At 37.8% G+C, this 21,136-nt stretch overlaps 1 protein-coding gene across 1 annotated transcript; it reads right to left on the bottom strand.

The window, feature by feature from the left end:
- Nucleotides 1-359: 359 nt before the first annotated feature.
- Nucleotides 360-21,093, bottom strand: LOC139135677 (ataxin-10-like). The gene is made up of 9 exons (XM_070703275.1): nt 20,924-21,093; nt 14,664-14,855; nt 13,856-14,035; nt 12,865-13,038; nt 11,772-12,057; nt 10,412-10,520; nt 9,908-10,089; nt 2,116-2,179; nt 360-1,506 (listed from the first exon to the last, which is right to left on the bottom strand). The coding sequence occupies exons 1-9, from the start codon at nt 21,064-21,066 to the stop codon at nt 1,319-1,321; spliced, it is 1,518 nt and encodes a 505-aa protein (XP_070559376.1). The 5' UTR covers nt 21,067-21,093; the 3' UTR covers nt 360-1,318.
- Between the last annotated feature and the right edge of the window lie 43 nt (nt 21,094-21,136).

Below are 21,136 nucleotides of genomic sequence, written 5' to 3'. Positions count from 1 at the left end.
TTCACACTGTACTGACACTGGAATGCAGCATTCACTATTAGCCCCCCCCCCCAAAAAAAAAAACCAAACCAAACAAAACAACCCAGCATTACACACATTATTTATACCACCCACAGCCTTGGGTAATCATTACATGTATTCCTTTTTGAGACAAGAAACAGATTCTGTGCAGTGGTTTGAAAACATTGTATTTGTCCATTAAATGAGACGGTTTTGCTAAAAGAGAAGAGAATATGAGTTCTAAGGAGACTGCAAAGTGTGTTAAAAAATTGAAAAAAATTATGATCAGATAGTTTTTCAAGACAGTTATTGTCATTTTGCTTTTGACAAATACTGAATCCATGAGAGAAAGCAGAGAGTTAACATACTTGTACTTTTAGTTTATTTTTTACAAAATCTGTCTACGAGATACAAAAATTGCCATTACAGACATACCTGTTAAATTTGCCAATGCCTTATCATTGTTGCTTAACCATATTATACTAATTTGATGTCTGTTCAATGCTGTAAATAGGTGTTGCTAAAACACTTTTTAGTATTGAACATTAAGTTCACTGGAATGTATCGAAAATATTTAGTTTTCTTGTTTTTGGTTGTTCTTCTTTTGACAGTGATGACAATGCCTTGAGAATTTCCAGTTTAGTGCAAAATGTACCAAGTTAGAACAATTTGACTATCTGATTTCTGTATCACTGGTATGTTGATAGATTGGAGTTTTTTTTATCAAGATGGCAAAACATATCTCTTTATGTGAAATTTACTCTTGATTTCAAGGAATCTTTAACTTTTTTGCCGAGAATGAGTCTTGATATTCAAATTCTATGATCTTAATGGTGCACAAATACCAAGTTATCAAATGTCACTGCTTCCTTAAAGTCAAGGCTATGCATATTACCACTCCCTCCTCCTGGCTCCTTGCCCTTTTCTACCGAGTCTTTCTTTCTCAATATAGGATGGGTGACTGGCAATATTGAGAATGTTCGCTGTGCGTCTAGACACAACTGTTTCCACAGGTAGAAATTAAACTGTCAATCAAAGTGTCTTTTATGACATTGACCTAGACGCAGGGCAATTCACCGGAGTTCTCATAAAATTGGGAAAATTAAGGTTGTAAATAATCCCAACAAAGGGCTGATAATTTGGCCCATAATTCACAGTTGACAGTGACATTCAAAAAAGTAAACAAAATACTGCCAAGGTTGTCATGGTTGTTGTTCATTTGAAAGCTAATGAAGAGCCAGTACTTATCCTGGGTTTTTGTGGAAAAAGTGGCGGAACATATCGGTAATGGACGATACAAAGTGTTATCTGCATGTCTTCATTGCTCAGCTTTCGGTGAGGTTTTAACGTAGAGTTTGCCGTCTCTGTCTTCTACCTCAATTCCCATGTCTTTAAGCACCTTGCTGCCTACCACTCCACGTTGTTGCATACTGGCGATGACAGACTGGTTCTCTGCATTGTTTTCACAAAGATTGTGAATAGCGAAGACAGCCCATTGATTGATAACTTGGTAATTGGTTCAGGAAAATTAACATCTTTTCATTTTGGTGACAGTTTATGAGAAACAGTGAAACACCTGCAAATTATAGCTGAAAAAGTGTTCAGATATTTACTTGGTTTTAAATTTCCACCCAGCATTTCAGAGCCACAATTGCTGGTTTCAATTTCACAGCCAAATTTGATCAGATCTACTTTCTGGCAACATTTTAGCACCCCCTCTCTCTCGCAAAAATCTACAATGGGGATACTGTCAAATTATATCGACTTAATCAGAGAATATGGGTTACGGAGTTTGACGTGAATAAAGGACTAATTGAGTGTGTCTGCGGGAGAGGAGAGGGGGACTGAGTGACTGAGACATGAATGGACACTGTACAAGACATACAAACAGAGCATGATGAAAGAGTAGCCAGGGAGAGAGGTATACAGAGGCAGAGAAAGCTGTAAAAGTTCAAGTAACAGGTATGTGTCAATGTCACTGCGTTAAACTGGCAAACAGTCTGGGCCACATAAAACTAATGGGTGTGTTCCCTGCTGTCTTGACTCTTTGTACATATTTTCAGACGTGTCTTCGGCTTGATGTCTCTGCCCCGTGCACTCAAAGAAAAAGGATACAGGGATTGAGCTCGTCTATGTTACAGTGGTCTAAGAGCAGTCCAATGCCTTCAAGTTGCCTTACCTGAAATTCAGAATAAAAAAAAGGGGAGAGTTAAGCCATACAATGAGAGAAAGAGTACCTTGAGGAAAGAACACAGCCTAGAGTGGAAAATGACCACTGGTGGCATAGGATCAAATAATGCATTGTCAGGTGTAGAAAGCGAGGGGAGAGACTTTGATCCCGGCACAAAAGTCGTCTTAAGTGACAGCCAGATACTGTGAGAAATGCTCCCTGAAAATTTGGTTAGAAGAGCAGCGCAGAGCCGTTTTGAAATGTGGGGGCTGTTGACTTTGTATTTTGACAAGGGATTTAACAGGTGTGAGATGGCCTATTCTGTTTGGTGTCAATAAAGACAAAAACATCCTACTGAAGTCATGTCATCAGCTGTCCAAAGGAATCCATTGAAATACTGACATAGATTATCTTATCATTTGGTAATGAGCACAACTGTAGGTGGTGTCACTGTGGTTACACTAAACACACTCATCTTTAAAAATAAAGGTGGACAACTTTGTAGCCAGATTGACAGACCGATGCACACAATGATGGACGTGTCAGGACAAGCTTATAACCCAGCCGCACTTCGATACAAGGTTCCCAAATAATTTTTGCCTTGGTTTTTGGCCCCCGGCTTTCCTCGGTTACATTGATGGTGCACTTTGTCAGGAAAAAAGTATCATTTGCTCTGACACTCAAGTTCAAAATGTTGATGTAAAGCGTGGTGACATTCACTTGAACTTGTTTTTGGCTGGAAAAATGTCCCGCCAGAAAAGCTGTCATACAAGAGGATAGAACATAAACACTTTCTCTCTATTATTAAAGTTTATATGATACAATAAAATGGCGGTTTGGATTACTGCAAGACAGTTGACTGGTAGGGAGACAGAAATTCAAGGTTTTGTATGGCACTGAGAACTTGACGGACAGAACCTAGCTCCCTTTAGCTCTATTACATGGATGGACCACACACAATGCCTAACAGATTAATTGGAAATGAGTGAGGATTATCATTTTGAGGACTGCCTCTAAAATGGGATTATGGATCAACAAAATTAAAGCAAGGTTTTTATCTGTTTGCCATAAAATGATAGTGAGTAGAGGAAGAGAACAACAACAAAGGCCGGAGTCTTCAGAGTTGTGTTCTGGTCAAGCAATCATTTGTTCATGTTACAGTTCTGTCAGGTCAGTTTATGCACTCCGTACATGCCATCTTCAGGTTCAATGCACCCATACAGCTGCAAGTTCTGTGCAAATACCAAACCGTGAATCAATGTACAACAGGCTGAATTTCTGACATTCTGTTGATGAGCGACGGAAAAAACCATCTGTTTGACTCTATTGTCTTTTTGCTACCTTCTGGAATCCGCAACGGCTCAGCCACTTGTGAAATTGTAATGAGATTATTATAATTTGATGACCCTTTTTTTGAACTTTTGATTAACTGGGAACTCCATGGCAATCTTCTAAATAGAAGGGATTACACCCCCATCGTTTAGCTTGTTATTTCCATTGTCTGTGATCACAGTGTAAAAATTAACTCAACCAACCAGCTAAACTCTTACACACAAATCAAAACATGGAAAACCTTGACGGTAAACCGGGGACAAACCTTAAAAAATGTGCAAATAAAGAAAAACAAAGCGGCATCAGCCTGGCAGTCTCTTTTCTAACCTTGTACATCAGACACAAAATGACATAATTCTGTAAGCCTAATGATGGAGATAAAGAGGGTTTTTTGATTTTCAGTTTAATTTCAAGAAAAGGGCATTGTGTACTGATGGGAGCAAGAGTGTTAAGAATACTGTAAAAGGAGGATGAAAGAAGCAGAGATTTCTGTAGGCGGTTTCTGCACCCATCATACCGCACCAGGGTGGCCATACCATTTATTGTAAGCCAACTTAACCTCACTAAGTACAGCACTCTCTTTCTTGTCTCTCTGTGTCTTTTTTAACAAACTAATACTTCCAAACAATCGCACACACACACAAAATCTTCTATTCATAGTCAAAGTATGACAGAATTGCTATAACTCAAACTTCAAGGCCATGTGAAAGAAAACTATATTACGGAGAATACTTTTCGTATGGCTTCACGCATGAATTTATACTGCAATTTATGAGTAAATGAGAGTGTGTGGATGTGTATGTTTGTGTGTAGGAGAAAAACCACCTTTCAACCTTCATACTGTGACAAGCATTCACTGAGGAATAACTGTTGATAGTCAGTGATAAAATAGCATAATAGTTTTAATCCTTAAAAAGATTTCTTGTCAAAACAACCAAAAATCCACCACTCTAGACAGCGTAGCGGCGAAGAAAATTAGATTCAATGCCATATTATCTGCCTATTTTTTGCAGCTGCTGCGTGCCTTTTCTTGTTGCTTTCAGAAACTGTAACTTTTTTCCTTCATGGTCAGTGCACACTGGGTTCATTTCACCAGCTAAAATCAGCTCTGAATGGGCCAAAGTTACAATCTCTCATGAAGGCCCTTGTGCCATTTTCTCTGCTTACATCTAATTATCATGCCAATTGTGCTCATGTTTTTCTGGCCGCTTGCAAAAGACTATTACAGCAATACCGCCTTACACGTTGTTTGCTCTTGGCATTACGTTGGCTTTAATCCTCTCTTAATACCAATTCTATGACTCTGTGCTGTACAATGAATTTTAAGTATACTTTAGTTGTGTGGGACAAATAATGGGAGATGGCAGGGAGGTGGGAACAGTTGTCTACTATATACTCTTTAATTATAAAGTAGCCTGAAAATAAAGTATTCTATGTCCATTTGGTTAGGTTGTATTTCCTTTCATTTCTTATTGATAGGCAGTGAATGGATAGGAGAATTAACAAGTATGGACCGCAATTCACTTAGACTACCTATGCACTCAGACTCAAGAATTATCAATTTCCCTGGGCTACGGATGTCATTAAACAACAAACTTTGCTCTGCCCTCTTTCCTGGTGTCATTAAAAAATTGTTTTTTCGGTGGGGCATAAATTGTTTGCTTTTTGTAACTTGGAGTGACTGTAACGGAATGGAAGTATGCACAGGAAATGACTCTATTCACTGTTTGCTTGTACTGCTTCAGCAACACAAAAGAGACTAAGCCTCCACCTCTTGGGGGCGCTGTTTCCTAGTGTTTGGCTGAGAACCACTTTTCGCCTTGAGGTTATTCAAACCTGAGTTGTGTAAACAAACCATCAAAGAATGGTTGCCAATTTCAGTATTTTGTCTCAGGAGCTTCCGATTTGATCAAATACATGTGATGACTAAACCCAGGATATGTACACACCCTAAGTACAAAACCCAGATGCATGGATCAGATATCAGAAAGGATTAAGTGTCTGTGTTTTGCAACATCAAAGTTTATTTGTGTCATAGGGCCAGTTGACAGAACTTTGTTATTTTCACAAGTTACTGTGAAGAGTGTAATGTTTTTGTTTTCAAAATCTGATTTTTAGTTGATATACTTCTCAGAATATACATATTTTTTTCCATTGGCAATTGCGGTACGCTAGTTACAAAATTGTCCCTATAAAAGTGTGATGGGTAAACCATTTCAATGTCACGGATATGCTATAAAATTAAACTACATGTACCTTAAATTTACTTATCTTTACGACTGAGATGAGTGATGATAGCTGAGGAACTCTTCGATTTTTTTGCATGAAATTGGATGAGGTGTATTATAAAACACATATTGACTGGCCATATTCAGGTAACAGCACACATTTTCTTTGTCTTGGGCCTGAGAGTCAACCAAAACAGTTAGATTCCCTCAGCCAACAGCCGTGTGAAACATACCGTACTGTTTTTGGGTGACTCTCAGGCCCTTGGGCAACAAATGTATGCTGTTACCCTCATAGCCAGTCAATATTTGTATATTATCATATACCTCGAGCCAAGTCCCTGTGTAATGCTAAAGGAAAAACGCCCTCACATTTGTGCAATAATTTGCTGTATCATCATGCCAAGGCACATTTTATCTAAATATGGGCAATCACATGTGCATTTCTGAACTACCTTCATTCTGGTTACTGTGCACATTGCTATCAGCCAATTTTCCATTTATAAACAAGGCCAGTGCGAGATTCGAAAAACGTCTCCTGGTTCAGATCGTAGCAGCACCAGTGACATTGGTGACTTCAGTTGATATTTCTTTTGTAAGTCAGTGTAAACTGAGAGCTCCACTATGATCTCTGCTTCTTTAGGCTGCGTTCACAAATAACGATTGGGGGGGGGGGGCTGGAGGAATCTCGATTGAAATCTTATTTTTTTTCACATCCCCCCCTAAATACCCTAAAAATTTTTCAAATGCCCCCCCTCTATATGGTCAAAATTTTTCAAGTCCCCCCCCCCCCCAACTATCACAGGCCCGCATATTTGTAAAGGATGTGAGCGCAGAAAAAATAAACATGTATTGCGCCGTTCTGCTCACAGGTGTTCAACACTACCTGTATTAGCACTTTCTATAGTCATATTCCCAAGGCAAGTTCTTTAAATGCATCAGTGAATTTTTTAGATTTATTGGTCTAAAAGCCAACTTGAGTTAATCCAAGTCTGGCCAGGTCAATTGCTCCTGTTGAAGAGCGAGGACACAAAATGCAATCATGAGAGAGTAGGAAAATTGTGAATTCTGGCTAATTGCCGTATTGCACAGTGACCTACCAAAAAATTGTTTCAAAACTACAAGACCTATATGAATTAGATGCTACTCAAAATTGACAATACCAGAAGGTTAAAATATTCCATCAAATAAATGTTTTAATCTCTGAAATTTTGGGTGTGATAATTGCAAATTTGGTTAAAAAATAAATAATTCCATTTGGTCACATATTTTTTCTTTTAGTCTTTACTATTCAAAGTTTTACTTCTGTATCATTTTATAATAAGAGTGTGAAAATTTAGAAAATCAAGCATGGTGACCCCATCTTTTTTCTTTAATATTTGATTATTCTCATATGCCAGAATTCAAACATTTCTATGTTTTCTTCCATGTGTTGCTCTCTGGCCTGATCTTGTGTACAAGTGAGTTTCACTGTCATGAGTGTCATTTGACCAAAACTCTTCAACTACCATGTACATCAGAGTCAGAGCTGTCTCTGTCACTGTTCAGGTATGCAGTGACAGTGACACTGCAGTAGCAGGGTAGTATCTGATAGTGACACTACCCGTAGGCAGTAGCTGTATTAACTCTGATAATTTTGGCAATATTTTTGTTCAGTTTTACAACTGCGTTCTTGTTCTACTCCCTACAGCATGTTGAATTGTCCAGTATTCAGCTGGCTATCACAGCCTATGTATGTGTACCATGCATTTGTATCACTGACAACTGACTGTCAGTCTGGACTCCAATTAAATTATCATCAAATACATATTTATATTTATATATACAGGCTTTGTCGACAAACTAAATATTGTGTGTTTGAGCATGCTGTAGGGAGATAGCAAGAAACTGTAGTTGTTATATTGCATAGAAATATTGCAGAAATCATTAACAGTTGCAGCTTCTGCCCTGTTACGAGGCTCAAGTTTGTTTTTTACGACAAATCACATGTTTAGATTTTTTCGAGATAAAAGTCATGAAATGTGACAAAATGGTTCTAGATTTTATTAAATTATTACTAACATTACAACATTTTGATGACATAAAAATGGTATTCATTTTTCATTGAATTACCTACAAAAACTTGGAATTGGAAAATGTAAAACTCAAAAGGGACCCAAAAATTTTCAAGTCCCCCTACAGGTAGAGCAAAATTTTCAAGTCCCCCCCTCCACTAACCCCAAAATTTTCGAATCCCCCCCCCTGAATTCCTCAAGCCCCCCCTAACCGTTTTTTGTGAATGCAGCCTTAACCCTTTTCCTGCCAGACAGTATCAACTACATGTTGATTTCATCACAAAATGGTTACAAACTTTACAAAAAGGCACAATGTTTATTTAAGCTAAATTTTTTTTTTGATGATGTGATCTCAATTAGCTGCCAGTTCATTGTAATTAACATAATATCATTGTCTTTCTTACACCTTGATTTCTGCCTCATTCTGCATTGGTACATGTATGCGTACATTGCTTGGCAAGTTCTACAGGTAATCAAATTACGTCATGATGTATATAAGTCAGTGACGGGATGTGGCCATCATTTTGCCAAAAAATTGACACAAATGGTGATAATATCTGATTTTGTGTGCATTTTTCACCTCCAAAACTTAGAAGAATATCATTTTACCTACACATTTATTATTCCATAAGGTATATGGTAAAATCTGTAGGGTCCTAATACAGGTCTTGATCGTACGATGTCAGTCCACAAAACCACTCAGGGCCGTAAAGCTTATAATTGCCTGAACACACTAGCCTAATGCCAGGCATTGGGCAAATGATCAGCTGCTGCGAGGGCCAAAAAAACCTAGGCATGTATTCAGGCAATGGTTTTATCACATGCCTTCAAATATGCAAAGAGACAAATTAATTCACGTTCTCCATTTCATCACATTAACAAACATTAACGAAACAGATTTATTGACAGAATTTGGAATCACAAGACTTGAAAGTAATATAGTTACATCATGGCTGACACATAAGCAGATAATTGCTTAGACTGAAGCCTAAAAAGTTAAACCTCCACAAAGTGCAAGCCTTCATGACCATTTTCCAAAACCTTATTAATGAGGCCAAACAAAAATAATTGTGCTGTTCCGATAACCCAACCTACCCTACTTTTTACCCGCCGACCCTAGACTTTTTAGAGCTATGTAGACGCGTAAGTGAAAAATAAGAAAGAAAAAACCTGCAAAATCACGCACACGAGAAATAAAGAGAAAATCACGTGAGAACTAGCATGAAACCTAAGACATCATTTATCGTTGCACATACATTCCAAACAAAATGGCGGCCAGCAATAAGCACAACGTGTACTGTACATTTCGTAAATGCGATCATGGCAAGGTCGTTGCTGTCTGCTGTAAATCAGAAACAGACTTTCATACAAATTCTTGAGGAAAACGACCAAGGTTTTTCTCAATGTAAAACATACCCCTCTTGAGTTCAATTTGCCAGTATTGCGGCTGAGCGTGCAGCGGATAAATATCCACAATGGCGACGCTACAACGAACGTCAACGTGAAATACGTTCACTCAGTGACCATGATTCACTTTTATTTTGAGCGACTGCGAAAGTTTAGCGATTACGAGAGCCAAGAAAACCATTGATGCATTTCAAGTTTCTGATGGCGGGTGACCAGCAGTTTGCACCACCAAAGAGAAGCAGGTCTGAAACTGGACTGTACAATTTGCTGTCAAAAGAATTATGATTCAGCAAGTTCGGTTTCTATGTTAAGAATGCATTTTTTTACAGCTAATAAAGAAAAGAGTGGTTCTGGCTGTCAGTTTCATCAGCCATGATAACCATAAGCGATGACCTCTACAAAGTTCACAGGAGCAACATATTTCCTGGAACGTCCCTAATTCAGTGAGCTTCCACGAAATGAAATGTCACCTTCTGATTACTGCTGTATTCTGTGGAAAAAGGATGCTGAAAGAAGTCACAGTATGGTGGTACAAACAAACACAGAAGGAGAAACACGAGCACAGGAATAAACATATTTGTAAGTGCATTTCTGTGTATGGTTTTGTTTGTACCATAGACTACTGTCTATGTGTATGATTCAATGCATTGAATATGCATCAACATAGAGCATGTAATAACATTTGAAAATGAGTTCATGGAATGAGAACAAAAACTTACCAAATCTTGATTTCTTTTATTTCTGCTACTCATGTTACCAATGAGTCTAATCAGATCACCTTTGAAACCAAAGACCGGATTTTCAGTGGTTTGCCTTCTTGATGCTTCATTACTCAGGGTCTGCCTTACTGTGAAAACATTCTCCCCACTCTTACCAATGGTATGGGCTTTCTGAAGAAGATCTGGTGAAATTAAGATGCATGTAATTCACTTAAAATGTCTTTGCGTTATTGTTATTTTCAGTTTTTGGTTTGTGCGTCTGTTATTTCTGAAGACCACTGACTGAAATTCAAGAGGAATCAAAATTACTGGCAGAATATGCCAGACACAACTGTAAACATGAAATCAGTGATCTCTCTCCTCAAATTCATGAAAGAAGAAAGTTGTAGTCACAATATGAAAAGAGGGCGCTATTGCAGAGGAAATAGCTTCATGGCAGTGTTCAATCTCCCTATTGTTTATTACTAAAAAAATACTGCTGTGGATACTGTTAAAACATCTTACCAAGTGCTGTTTCTAGGAGTGAAGTTCTGGCTTGCAAGATGCCATATTTGTCTTGAATGGATGTAGCAACACATAAAACTCGCAAGACACGTAAAACAACAGTTGACTCCTGGGCAAGAGATACAACATGCTGAGTTAGAACATATGATTATGTGTATACAATAAAAGTGTATGATCCTTGGATTGGTTTGCTGGTAGGCAGGCAGTCATAGTTATTGGTGTTGGGAGGATACAATAGCTGGAAACTGTAATAGACAACTCTACTCATTTCAGAAATGTTTAATTTTTCATCAGATCACTGTTCTAGCAGCAAGTTCATCATTGGATATGGCAACCATATCACACCAACATGGAAGTATTTCTTCAGTGTTGCAGTTGTAGAAATATTTTACATGTTCCAGCTATAAACATGCCTCTCCTTCACAAAAAGGTCGTTCAGTTTACTATTTTTGGTTAGAATATCTTCAAACAAACCCAGTATTGCTCAAAAGTAATGTGATTCTCCAGGTATGAAAACTTTAAACTGCTTTCCTGCTAGTCTTCGTTTTTGGACAATAGTGTCTTTAATATTGTATGACCTCTTTCCAAGTGAGCCCTAGTTCCTAACTGTGGCACTCATTCAGAGCAAACTACTCAATGTAACACAAAAGGCATGTTACTGTCTCTACATGGTAACTCTGACTTTGTTGACCACTGCTAAGCTATCAGTCAGTAACTAACCAAAAGATTTATGCCAGGGGAACTGGCCCTTTCAGTCATTCTGTTGATATGTTTCTTACTTTGGTGCGCGTCATAGTTCCTAAGCACTGACGGCAACTGAAAAGGCCTAACATCAGCTGAGAGATTTCAGTAAGCTGATTAGGATCATATGACTGCCCCACCCTGATACAGCCCTATGACATCTGGGTCTTGACACTTTTATGCTGACACTCTGGGGTGAATACATGACAGGTATGCAAATACTAAACTGAATGTTGGATAAAATCAAGAAGGCATATTTCTGACCTCTCCATGATTGTCAAAATGTGTGACAAATGACAGTCACATATGACTCTCCAAAAAATATGATGCATTTCGGTCAAGAGAGCTACCTTTTTTATGGCTCTGACGGGGACTGCATTCCTTCACACTGAGACAGCTTTACAGATTCAATGACGACATAAAATGAGGCCTCAGTGCTAGAAGTATTGATAACATGCATGCTGTCCCTAGTAGGCAGGATGCCTGTCTGAAAATCAGGTTTAGTGGACAAATGCCACCGGGAAGCTTACAAATTCAAACTGCCAGTGACCAGACGTATTGAGTCAGTCTACTTAACCACTTTTCTTTGCTTAAAAATCAATTAAATGCAACAACATACCACCAGGGTACCGGCTTCTTTTGTGTTCGCTTGAACAGCTGAGAGAAGTAATTTCTGTGCCTGTTGCTCAAAGACATCAGCCAGGAATGCAATACTGAATGCCGGGATGAATTCGCTATTTCCCCTTTCATGGCCCTCTGTGGTTGATCCTTCCCTGTGCCCGGCGGTACTGTCTAACTTTGCAGACGTGATGTCAAGAAGAATGCATTTGCACTCTGGGGACAGCGTCTCAAACTGGGTCAGTATGAACTCTTGACACTGAAGTAATTCTTCTACAATGAACAGCCTGTACAGGAATGAACGAAGATGAAAAAGATGACGGCTGCACTTTTCACAAATGGTGGTTACGTTCAGCATTGGTACAGCTAGTTGTGTTCAGTGCGCCCTCTACCAGACCTGCCTGGGAGTCAAAAGCCAAACAAGTTCAATATTTCTCTCATCAAATCACTAGCGCTATATGGATTCAAAAGGTACCAGAAATCAAAACAAAAACATTACTGAAATCTGTCTTTTCTTTTCCATTTTATTGTAAGTCATCTAAAAACACTACCATCAGAATAATATTGTGCACTGTTTTCTTGAAAATTGATCCACTTTTTTCAAATATTAATACAAAGATAACAGAACCTGGAACCAAGTATTATTATGACTGAGATGAGGTTACTCAATGCTCTATTAACCTCTACTGACATTGACTTTTTCTCCATTTGTCATCGTTTTCATTCTTATTATTTTGCTCCGCTCCCAAAGTTGATTGCCTAAATAATAATATTGTGGACACAGCCTGTATGTCGGTAGCATCTGATGTGGTTTGTGACAAGTGAAGTCTGGTCTGAACTCCAGAAAAATTCATCTGTCAAAAGTTGCACACCATATTGCACAGAATGAACTGTGTGCACAAAACTAATACGTTATATTTAAACGTTGGGAGAAACACAGGAAAAATAGATTTTGTTTTCTATAACAAAAAATAATGAACATGTTTGTGAAAAGTTAAAGCTAATGGAGCTTGAACTGAGAGATTTCAATGAAAATATCAATGCATGAACTGACAGAGTACAACGGTCAAAGGAGGAAAGTATGATTAACTCACCCCCATTCTTGTTCACTTTCTCTCTGACATAGCATTAAAACACTTTCTACTATCGACAGTCCTGTAGGATGCTTGATAAGTTGTTGAATGTGGTACTGGCAGTCATGAAGACAGTTGTAAATGACCATGCAGATATAAACAGATACTTTGAAATCATCAAACTTGAGTAAACAGCTGTTGAGTTGAGAAAAAATCGTAAATTGTGTCTCATACATATGCATGATATTCTACCTATAAAGGATAGCTGGTGTTAAAAAATGGTATCACATATCTTCTTGTTAAAATTTCAAAGGTTAAAGGTATACAGTCACCTGTAATCTAAATATGCCCATATATGTTCCTTGGTATTCAAAATGCCCATGTGAGGGCCCTGTTTTTAAAAAGCGGCCACCCGCTTAAAATTTCTAATTGGTTAGATTTTCTCTTTCCATGATAACTGTGGCAAAATTGGGACAGGTGACAGGATACCTTTAACTGTAGCACATTGCACTTGTTGTTAATATCATATGATGTTGTCTTTTCCACTATGAAACTCAAAAAACACAAACGTGTTGGGATACATAGAACAAAGCACAATCAAATGCTGAAATTTCACAACTTTTGTCCATAGACATGACTTTCACAGCAATGCTCAAGAATGTTCACGTAGGTACAGTTTCTGTTGTATTCTCAAGACAAAGGTATTGATTCTTCAGTGCTCTCAGTATGCCTTTTCTTGCTGGGTCCATAAATACGTGAAAAATGTAATTTGGATTTTCTCAGAATGGAGATTTTGTCCAACAGGTAAATAGCTCAATCTCTCATACTGATATGCAACTGACAGCATACTTTGTTTACAAATGTAATTGTAGTAAACATGTCAAAGACATGTCCAGCAGTCTCCCTCAAATGAACTCTACATGGCTCTTTTATACATTGCACTGTTTCTCAATGACATACACATAGCTTGTATACAGATGTCCTTGACAAGGATGTACAAGTAAGTACTTACAGAAAGACTTCAGGGAAGAACTGTTGCCAGACTAATGACTGTGTGGATTTGTTGCCAGAAACAAAGTTTCCAACGAATTGAACTCCACACCGAACTGCCACGACTTGTTCTTCAGCAGGGGATTGTTCTGATGTCAACAAGTAGATCAGCCTTTTCACCACTTGGAGAACATCCACAACTCTGTGAATAACAATTCATTACGTTTGTATTGGTAAGCACATGGATATGACTGCTCAGTAAGATTGCAAAAAAGACCACATTCAGAGAACTGGAGGGCAGAAAATGTGACATTCTTTTTGGTAGATAAATCAAAAGTAATTCATGGTTTATCCACACATGAGACAAATTTCACTTTACACTTGGAAAAAAACTACAAAAATAAATTTGTTGATATCAGAATGGCTTCTAATTCTTAAGATTTTCTTAACTCTTTGAGTTGAGAAAATTTACAAATTTCTTGAAAATGCCTTGTGCCGATCCTACACTGATATATGTAAGAAGGAACATTTCTGGTGTCAAAGATGATATTTGTGGGTCAGTGGACAGCAAATTTGCTTCGGGGGCATGTCAGTTATCATGAACAGGGCAAAGAAAACTTTAAATGATGTATTTTATGGTCATGGCTTTCTAAGTCTTCGTTTTAAAATTTTGGTGCAACTACCTAAGAGCAACTTTACCGTTACTGTGGATTTGGGCCTTTCTAAATTACTGGCAGAAGTTTTTGGCAATTTCTATCATTTAAGTATACAGTTAGTCCGAGAACAAATTTTATAAAATGCAAGAATATAGGTAAAAATCAATGCCATACCCCAACATATCTTGGTTTTTCGTGCTCATTACACAGCTGTTCCGCAGCACCCTGAAGCAGTGGGTACACACTTGGATGTGAAGTACACGTTCCCTACTCTTGTCTTGTCTGTCACAACTTTTACTCAGAAACATTTCCTGGTTGCAAAGCATCTTCTTGATATCTGTGAATGCCTCCTGGGTCATTAAATCTCTGTAATGATGAATGGGTTTACTTGTTGTGAACTTTTTACCTTTATTGTCTAAACCTGTGAAATGAAAAACTGCTTGGTGTGTGGTAATACTTTCATATTCAAAGTTTTGAAAAATTTACTTGTTGATTCTTTTCTCCAGTAGTTTACTTCCGATTATGAACTGCTTTATATTCATTGTGTACCCTGTCAAACCATGTTGATAGACTTAGTGTTCAACTTGCCAACTAAGTCTGTAACATGTATGTGAAGCGGAAAACCTCCATCACCCCTCTCTCTTGCATTATAGTTATACATTGGTGTTAGTGCTTTGTTCCAGATAATTAATTTCCTTAATAATGATGAAGAAGTTGAAGCCTTACAGTTACTAGTTAAGTTTTGTGAATTTTTATGCATTTTTCTATAATTTTTTTATAGTTTTGGACTGAATTGACATAATTTTCTATTGCCAATTGGCTTCAATTTTCTATCATAATTATTTTCTGAAAAAAAATTATTTTTTTTTACAAAGGTGACAAAAATTGACAAGGACAGAAAATGGGCTAATGAATATTTGCATACATACAGATGTAATTACAGAGCCCACATAAGTATCAAGCAGCAAACCTCTGAGCTCAGACAAAATCTCCCAGCTCAGCAATGACAACAGCTCTGAGCTATCAGGCCCCCTAGAAGTGTGTTCCTTAGACTCTTAGAAAATCTTACTAGATTTATACATTCATAAGATTCATAGAAAGTAAGAGCTTTCTGTTGATGTCTAGGCCTTATCTCTAAAGAAACTGTCCAATGGAAATGCCAGTTTAGAAATATATTTTTGCAAAGATATCTCACCACCTTAAAGGGGAAGCATGCCTTGGCTGATATGTGAGTTGCCACTTTCTGGCAAGTATTGGCCTCGTTGATTCAGACATTTGTCTGTTCTAAGTCGTGTTGAAATGGCCTATTGTTGCTTTTGTGAACCTGTGATCTGGCTTAATTTCATATTGCATGGGTTTTACTCGCATAATTTGTGTAAAACTAATGGCCATAAGTTTTAAGCACTAAAGAAACTACCAGGTAGTATTTGTTTGAACGGGAAATGGTAGTTTGATTGACAAGTTTCTGAATCTTGAAGAGTACATTATTCACATGCAGTACATGCTGCCCATGTTCTCACAAAATTCACCCATTTCACACATTTTTCCAACAGTTTGATAATAGTTTCATGCAGTAAGACTTTACATTCTGCCGTAATTAGGAGTGGCCTAGAATATTGAAGTTGTTTGTGGGCGGATACATCTAATCAGAATATCAAGGCTTTGGACAGGGTTCAACAAAGGGCTACTCAGTATATCTTTCACTACACGGATTTAGATTACGAAGACAGGTTTTCTTAAAGGGCGGTGATTGTTGCGCTGCGCGTGCGCAATTTTCGGCAAGCAAGAGGAGGGCATGGGAGATGCTGTTGCATTGGTAAGGGAGAAAGGTTACCGCGTTGACAATAGACAGCAGTTCTCTACTATGCGTTGGTGTACACAGATACAACTTTATAAGAGAATCCGGCTCCACAACGTACCGGCCCCACGACAGACTTGACTCATGACCCACTGTTGATCACAATTGCTAAGTTATTCTAAGTTCTAGTAATGCATGGCAAGAAATAGTCTAATAACAGAAAATTATAGACAAAACGAGTGGGTCTTCCAGGCATTTGGCAGGAAAATCGCATGGCTACACATAGGGACATGTCGGGAGATCCTGTGACTACAATAGTCATGACAGTGAACGAAAGGCCTAGTGTAGGCCTACCGGTGGTGCTACGCAAACTTCATTGTTGTACCTCCTGATTGCCAGGTAAGTTTGAGTTCAAATGAGATAACCCCACAAAAAGACCTATGAAAGGTCCTTCGCTTGACTTGATACCTGTACTTGGAATTATCGGTTGCACAACACCACAAGGGCAAACTTCGTAGTGGAGTTGGATTCTCCTCAGCCGAACGGGGAGCACCATATACCCGGTTCTCTCGACACTGACGTTCACACAGACCACGGAACAGAGCTGCTGCAGCGAGCATTGCTGTGCGAGCTACGTAGATTTCTGTCGCTTGAGTTATTGTCGACTGGACTCCTGTTGGGCCTCTGGAAATAAAGCTCTCGTCTTTGCCAGCGATGTCGTGGACTAGAGCCCAGTCATTTGATAGTGTTTGGGGTATTACTGTAACATGCATATGGGCAAGTGTTCACAAGTACTCTCGAGCAATAACAGTAGCCAAGCCCAATTCAAGAAAATGATGATCAAATGTGATCTCGATACAGTGTGTAATTCCTGTTAAATATTCAGCAGATTAACTGACCTGCTATTGCATGTTAACTTTGGTAAGTGGGAATGTTTGGGACAGACCGGCCGCCGCTTTAACAAGTGGCAATATCGCAACTATTGTAATCAACCCGTAACTTTGTGTGGCGGCCTTGGATATGTTTACAACAGGGGGACCCCCTCACGAGCATGCGCAGTACGACGACCACCACCCTTTAACTTAACCTTCTGCCCCTAACATACAGAAGAGAAATAGCAGACTTAATATTTTTCTAGAAGTGTTTTTATGGATATTACGATATAAACTTAGATGACTTTGTATATTTTATAGTGCCAATTCCAATTATCCAACAATGAGATCAAGTAATTACTATTTAAAACTTAAACCTCATTCCTTCCACACAGAATCATTTGCACATTCTTACTTGAACAGAATTGTTCAATTATGGAACTAGTTGCATTCCCATATTAGATCTTCAAACACTATATCTCTCAAAATTGAATTAGTTTTACCAGCAGAAATTTAAAACTCATTTCAATTCCAACGACACTTGTACATGGATAACAACATGTCACTGTTATAGCTGCCATCCAACAAAAATTTGCTCCTGTCATTTTAATAGCTAATGGTGTAAGATTTTATCTGATATCTTCTGTTTTTATTATGTGAATGTTGACAATCAATTTTCTGTTTGACGTTGTCCTTAGTCTTTTGCTTGTTTTGTTTTCTTGTTTAATGTATGGTGGAACAGTGATAGAAGTGTTTGACACCTGTTTGTCTCTACTGATGTGGTGTTCAGTTCATATTAGGTTATCATTGAGCATATGTTAATTTCTTTCAATTTGTTAGAGTGAGCATATGTTAATTTCTTTCAATTTGTTAGAGCATCCAGTACCAGCAATAGTAAGGAGATAGTCAAATACTGTAAATGAGACAAATATTTGAGCAAAAACAACATTCATAGGTTCATATGAGAATGCATGTTGTGTTCATTTTTAGCTCCCATATATATGCATATGTATATATGCAAATTGGAGGTATTCGTATAAGGTGGAAAAATGTTGTTTGTATGTATGTATGTATGTATGTATGTATGTATGTATGTATGTATGTCCGTCCACATCAAAAACTCCTAAACCGTAGCACCTACTGTCTTAGTATTTGGTGTACAGGTGCACCTAGGGATGGAGATGTAAATTTGTTCAAATGAACATGTCAGTGCCAAAAATATGCAAATGAGGGGGAAAAAAGGAAAAATCCTGCAAATGGCTAAAACTCAGTAGGCATTGGTCAGATTTGGTTGAAACTTGGTATGCAGATTTCTTTAGGTATTCTAAATTATGTGTGCAAAAATTGGGGTGAAATTTGCATGTTTGTATTTTTAGGGTATTTTTTCTGTTTTTAGTCAAAAAATCTTGTTCTCTGAAATCACTTGTGTGATTGCTATGAAACTTAATATTCATGTTCCTCAGGATGACTCACTTGTACAAATTGTATTGACATTGTCATATTTGTAATTTTGGGGCAATTTTCCCAATTTTTGATAAAAAAAATTTTTATCCAAAAACTACTGATTTGATAGCTTTGATATTTGGTATACAGGTATCTAAGATTAATCTCAATAATAATGTATTGAAGGTATGTTGAAACTGGCAATTTTTTTTTATTTTGGGGCAATTTTTGCCTTTTTGGTCAAAAAATTTTTCTCCTAAAACTTCTGATCTGGTAGCTTTGATATCTAGTGTACAGGTTCCTAGGGTTTATGTTAAAATTAGATATATTCAAAATTAGGATGAAATCTGCAATTTTGTATTTTGGGGGGCAATTTTTCTCATTTTTGGTCAAAAGATTTGTTTCTAAAAATTTACCAGTCTGATTGCTTTGATATTTAGTAAACCGGTTCTTAGGGTTTTTGTTAATAAGATATATTGAAATTAAGTTGAAATCTGGAATTTTGAATTTTTGGGGCAACTTTGCGAAACTGTCAGTTTTACTGGGATATCTTTCATTTTGTATTTTAAAGATTTTTTTTGGTAATTTTGTACCTACTGGAACTAAGAGTATATAATGTGGTGATTTAGTAAGCATTTGATATGGTAAACTGTATTTGGTGTTGAAATGCGGTAAAAAAATCCTGGCAGATTTTGAAAAAATTCCAAACAAAGCCAATAAAAAATTCAGCCAGAGAAGGTTTGACAAAAAGAAAAGGTGGGAGAGTGGGGAAAAAAGAATGTAGAATGGATCGGATAAAAAAGATAATGTACCTCATCGATCTTCCAGACACCATCCCTTATCAAATGGTCCACCCCGATGTATTTTTGTGCACAATTAACCATGCAGTGTATTTTAGTTTAAGATGTCAAGTTAGGTAAGGATTTGAAAGGAATAGTCAAGTTCACCACAGTTTAACTTTATCTCTTGTGTCATCATCCTTGTGTAATTGGTTAAGTTTGTAAGTTGTTCCAGATGTGGATGCACCAGCTGTTCTGGAAGAAAACAATGTTTACTTTTCCCTGTAGAGTTTCTGAGTTGATGATTGTATGTTGAAATTTCTCCATGTATCTGGTGTATGGGCAAAGTGTAAACATTGGTTGCATGTTATGTATTTCAGTCTATGTCAAATATTGTAAATGAAAAATCAAGAACACTTTACTGTGTGCTTGTAATATTTGTCAATACTTATACTGCCTTGCAGATTGATTGTCTTAAAGATTATCACAGAAGTAGAAAAGGAAAAGAAACTAATCAAATTGCTGTAACATATTCACTCTCAGTGCCTGTATAGGCCTATACTTAAATATTTTATCATTACATTTAGCTGTTTGTTATATCTTTATCACTCTCCATGGGCCAAGGCACACTTGGGGTCAATGTCATCACTCTGTGCCAGTCTGTGTATGTCAGTCTGTCTTTATATGTATGTCCATGTTTCATACAATTGTTGACTTGTTTTGATAACTATATGGGAGCGAACAGTGATGTTGTCACTATTTTTTACCAGGCAGGTTTGGTTTCAGAAAATTTTGGCTGTGTAAACAAACTTAGTGCGTTTCAACATGATTTTAAAATAGAATAAAAATGATGTTGATACACATGCAAAATGCAAATACAGGTAGCCATATATAGGAATATATGATTTCAGGTGGTGGGGACCCAAAATCAGCGGGGAAAGTTGTGAGCTAAGGAACTGAAGCAAGACATTCATTGGTGGTGAAGTGAGTATTGTACATTGTTAGTGTGACTGCTGTTTGTTCTGTAATTTACACAACCTGCAATTTTCCCGCGCACAATTCAACATATGGATTCTGGAAAAGTCAGTTGTTGCAAGATCCAAAACAATAATTGTATAAGGCTTTGTTCGTTTTTCCTTCAGATGTTGTCATACATACGGTGCTTTCACTAGAAACTCATGAGGCCATGGAATAGATAAACAGCTATACAAATGTACCTCCATGTTTAGCTCTGCGTGGCCACAGGTTATCGTAAAGTTGCTTGGATAGTCGTTCCGAGGCGGGCGGCCGCAGGTCGCCGTTTACTTGGAATATTTCCAAGTAAACGGCGACCTGCGGCCGCCCGCCTCGGAACGACTATCCAAGCAACTTTACGATAACCTGTGCGCGTGGCAGGGCTGTGTGTTACCGGCGTTATACGGCCTCCCACCGCAGCCCTGCCACGCAGAGCTACTCCATGGTCTGTCAAATCTTCAAATTAACTGTGATGTGCACATGGTATAGCCGCAAGTTTAATTTTCCGGCAAAGCATGATACGAGTACCTTGATTCTTCTTCTTTAAGACGTTCGGTCAAAGTTTCAAGCACTTCATTATCACATTTCTCATCCCCGGTTTCCTGGGACAAGCAACGAAATGCAGCCAGGGTTTCATTAAACCTTCCTCTTGAAATCCTGTCGTCCGCCATTGATAAAACCAAATAAACGATGTTACATCGCATTCAATTGGCTCACGCTTGTTGTAAACTTGTCGATGAT

This window comes from Ptychodera flava, chromosome 6 (assembly GCF_041260155.1).
Source record: "Ptychodera flava strain L36383 chromosome 6, AS_Pfla_20210202, whole genome shotgun sequence".
Lineage (NCBI taxonomy): Eukaryota > Metazoa > Hemichordata > Enteropneusta > Ptychoderidae > Ptychodera > Ptychodera flava.
Note: the sequence above shows the minus strand (reverse complement) of the source record. Positions and strands in the feature narration are given on the sequence as shown.

Coding starts and splice junctions, on each gene's coding strand:
- LOC139135677 (XM_070703275.1), bottom strand. CDS start 21,066: ATGGCGGACGACAGGATTTCAAGAGGAAGGTTTAATGAAACCCTGGCT. Junction 12,058..12,864: donor GAAAGTGAACAAGAATGGGG/GTGAGTTAATCA, acceptor ATTCCTGTACAG/GCTGTTCATTGTAGAAGAAT. Junction 1,507..2,115: donor CATAGACGAGCTCAATCCCT/GTATCCTTTTTC, acceptor CCAATTACCAAG/TTATCAATCAATGGGCTGTC.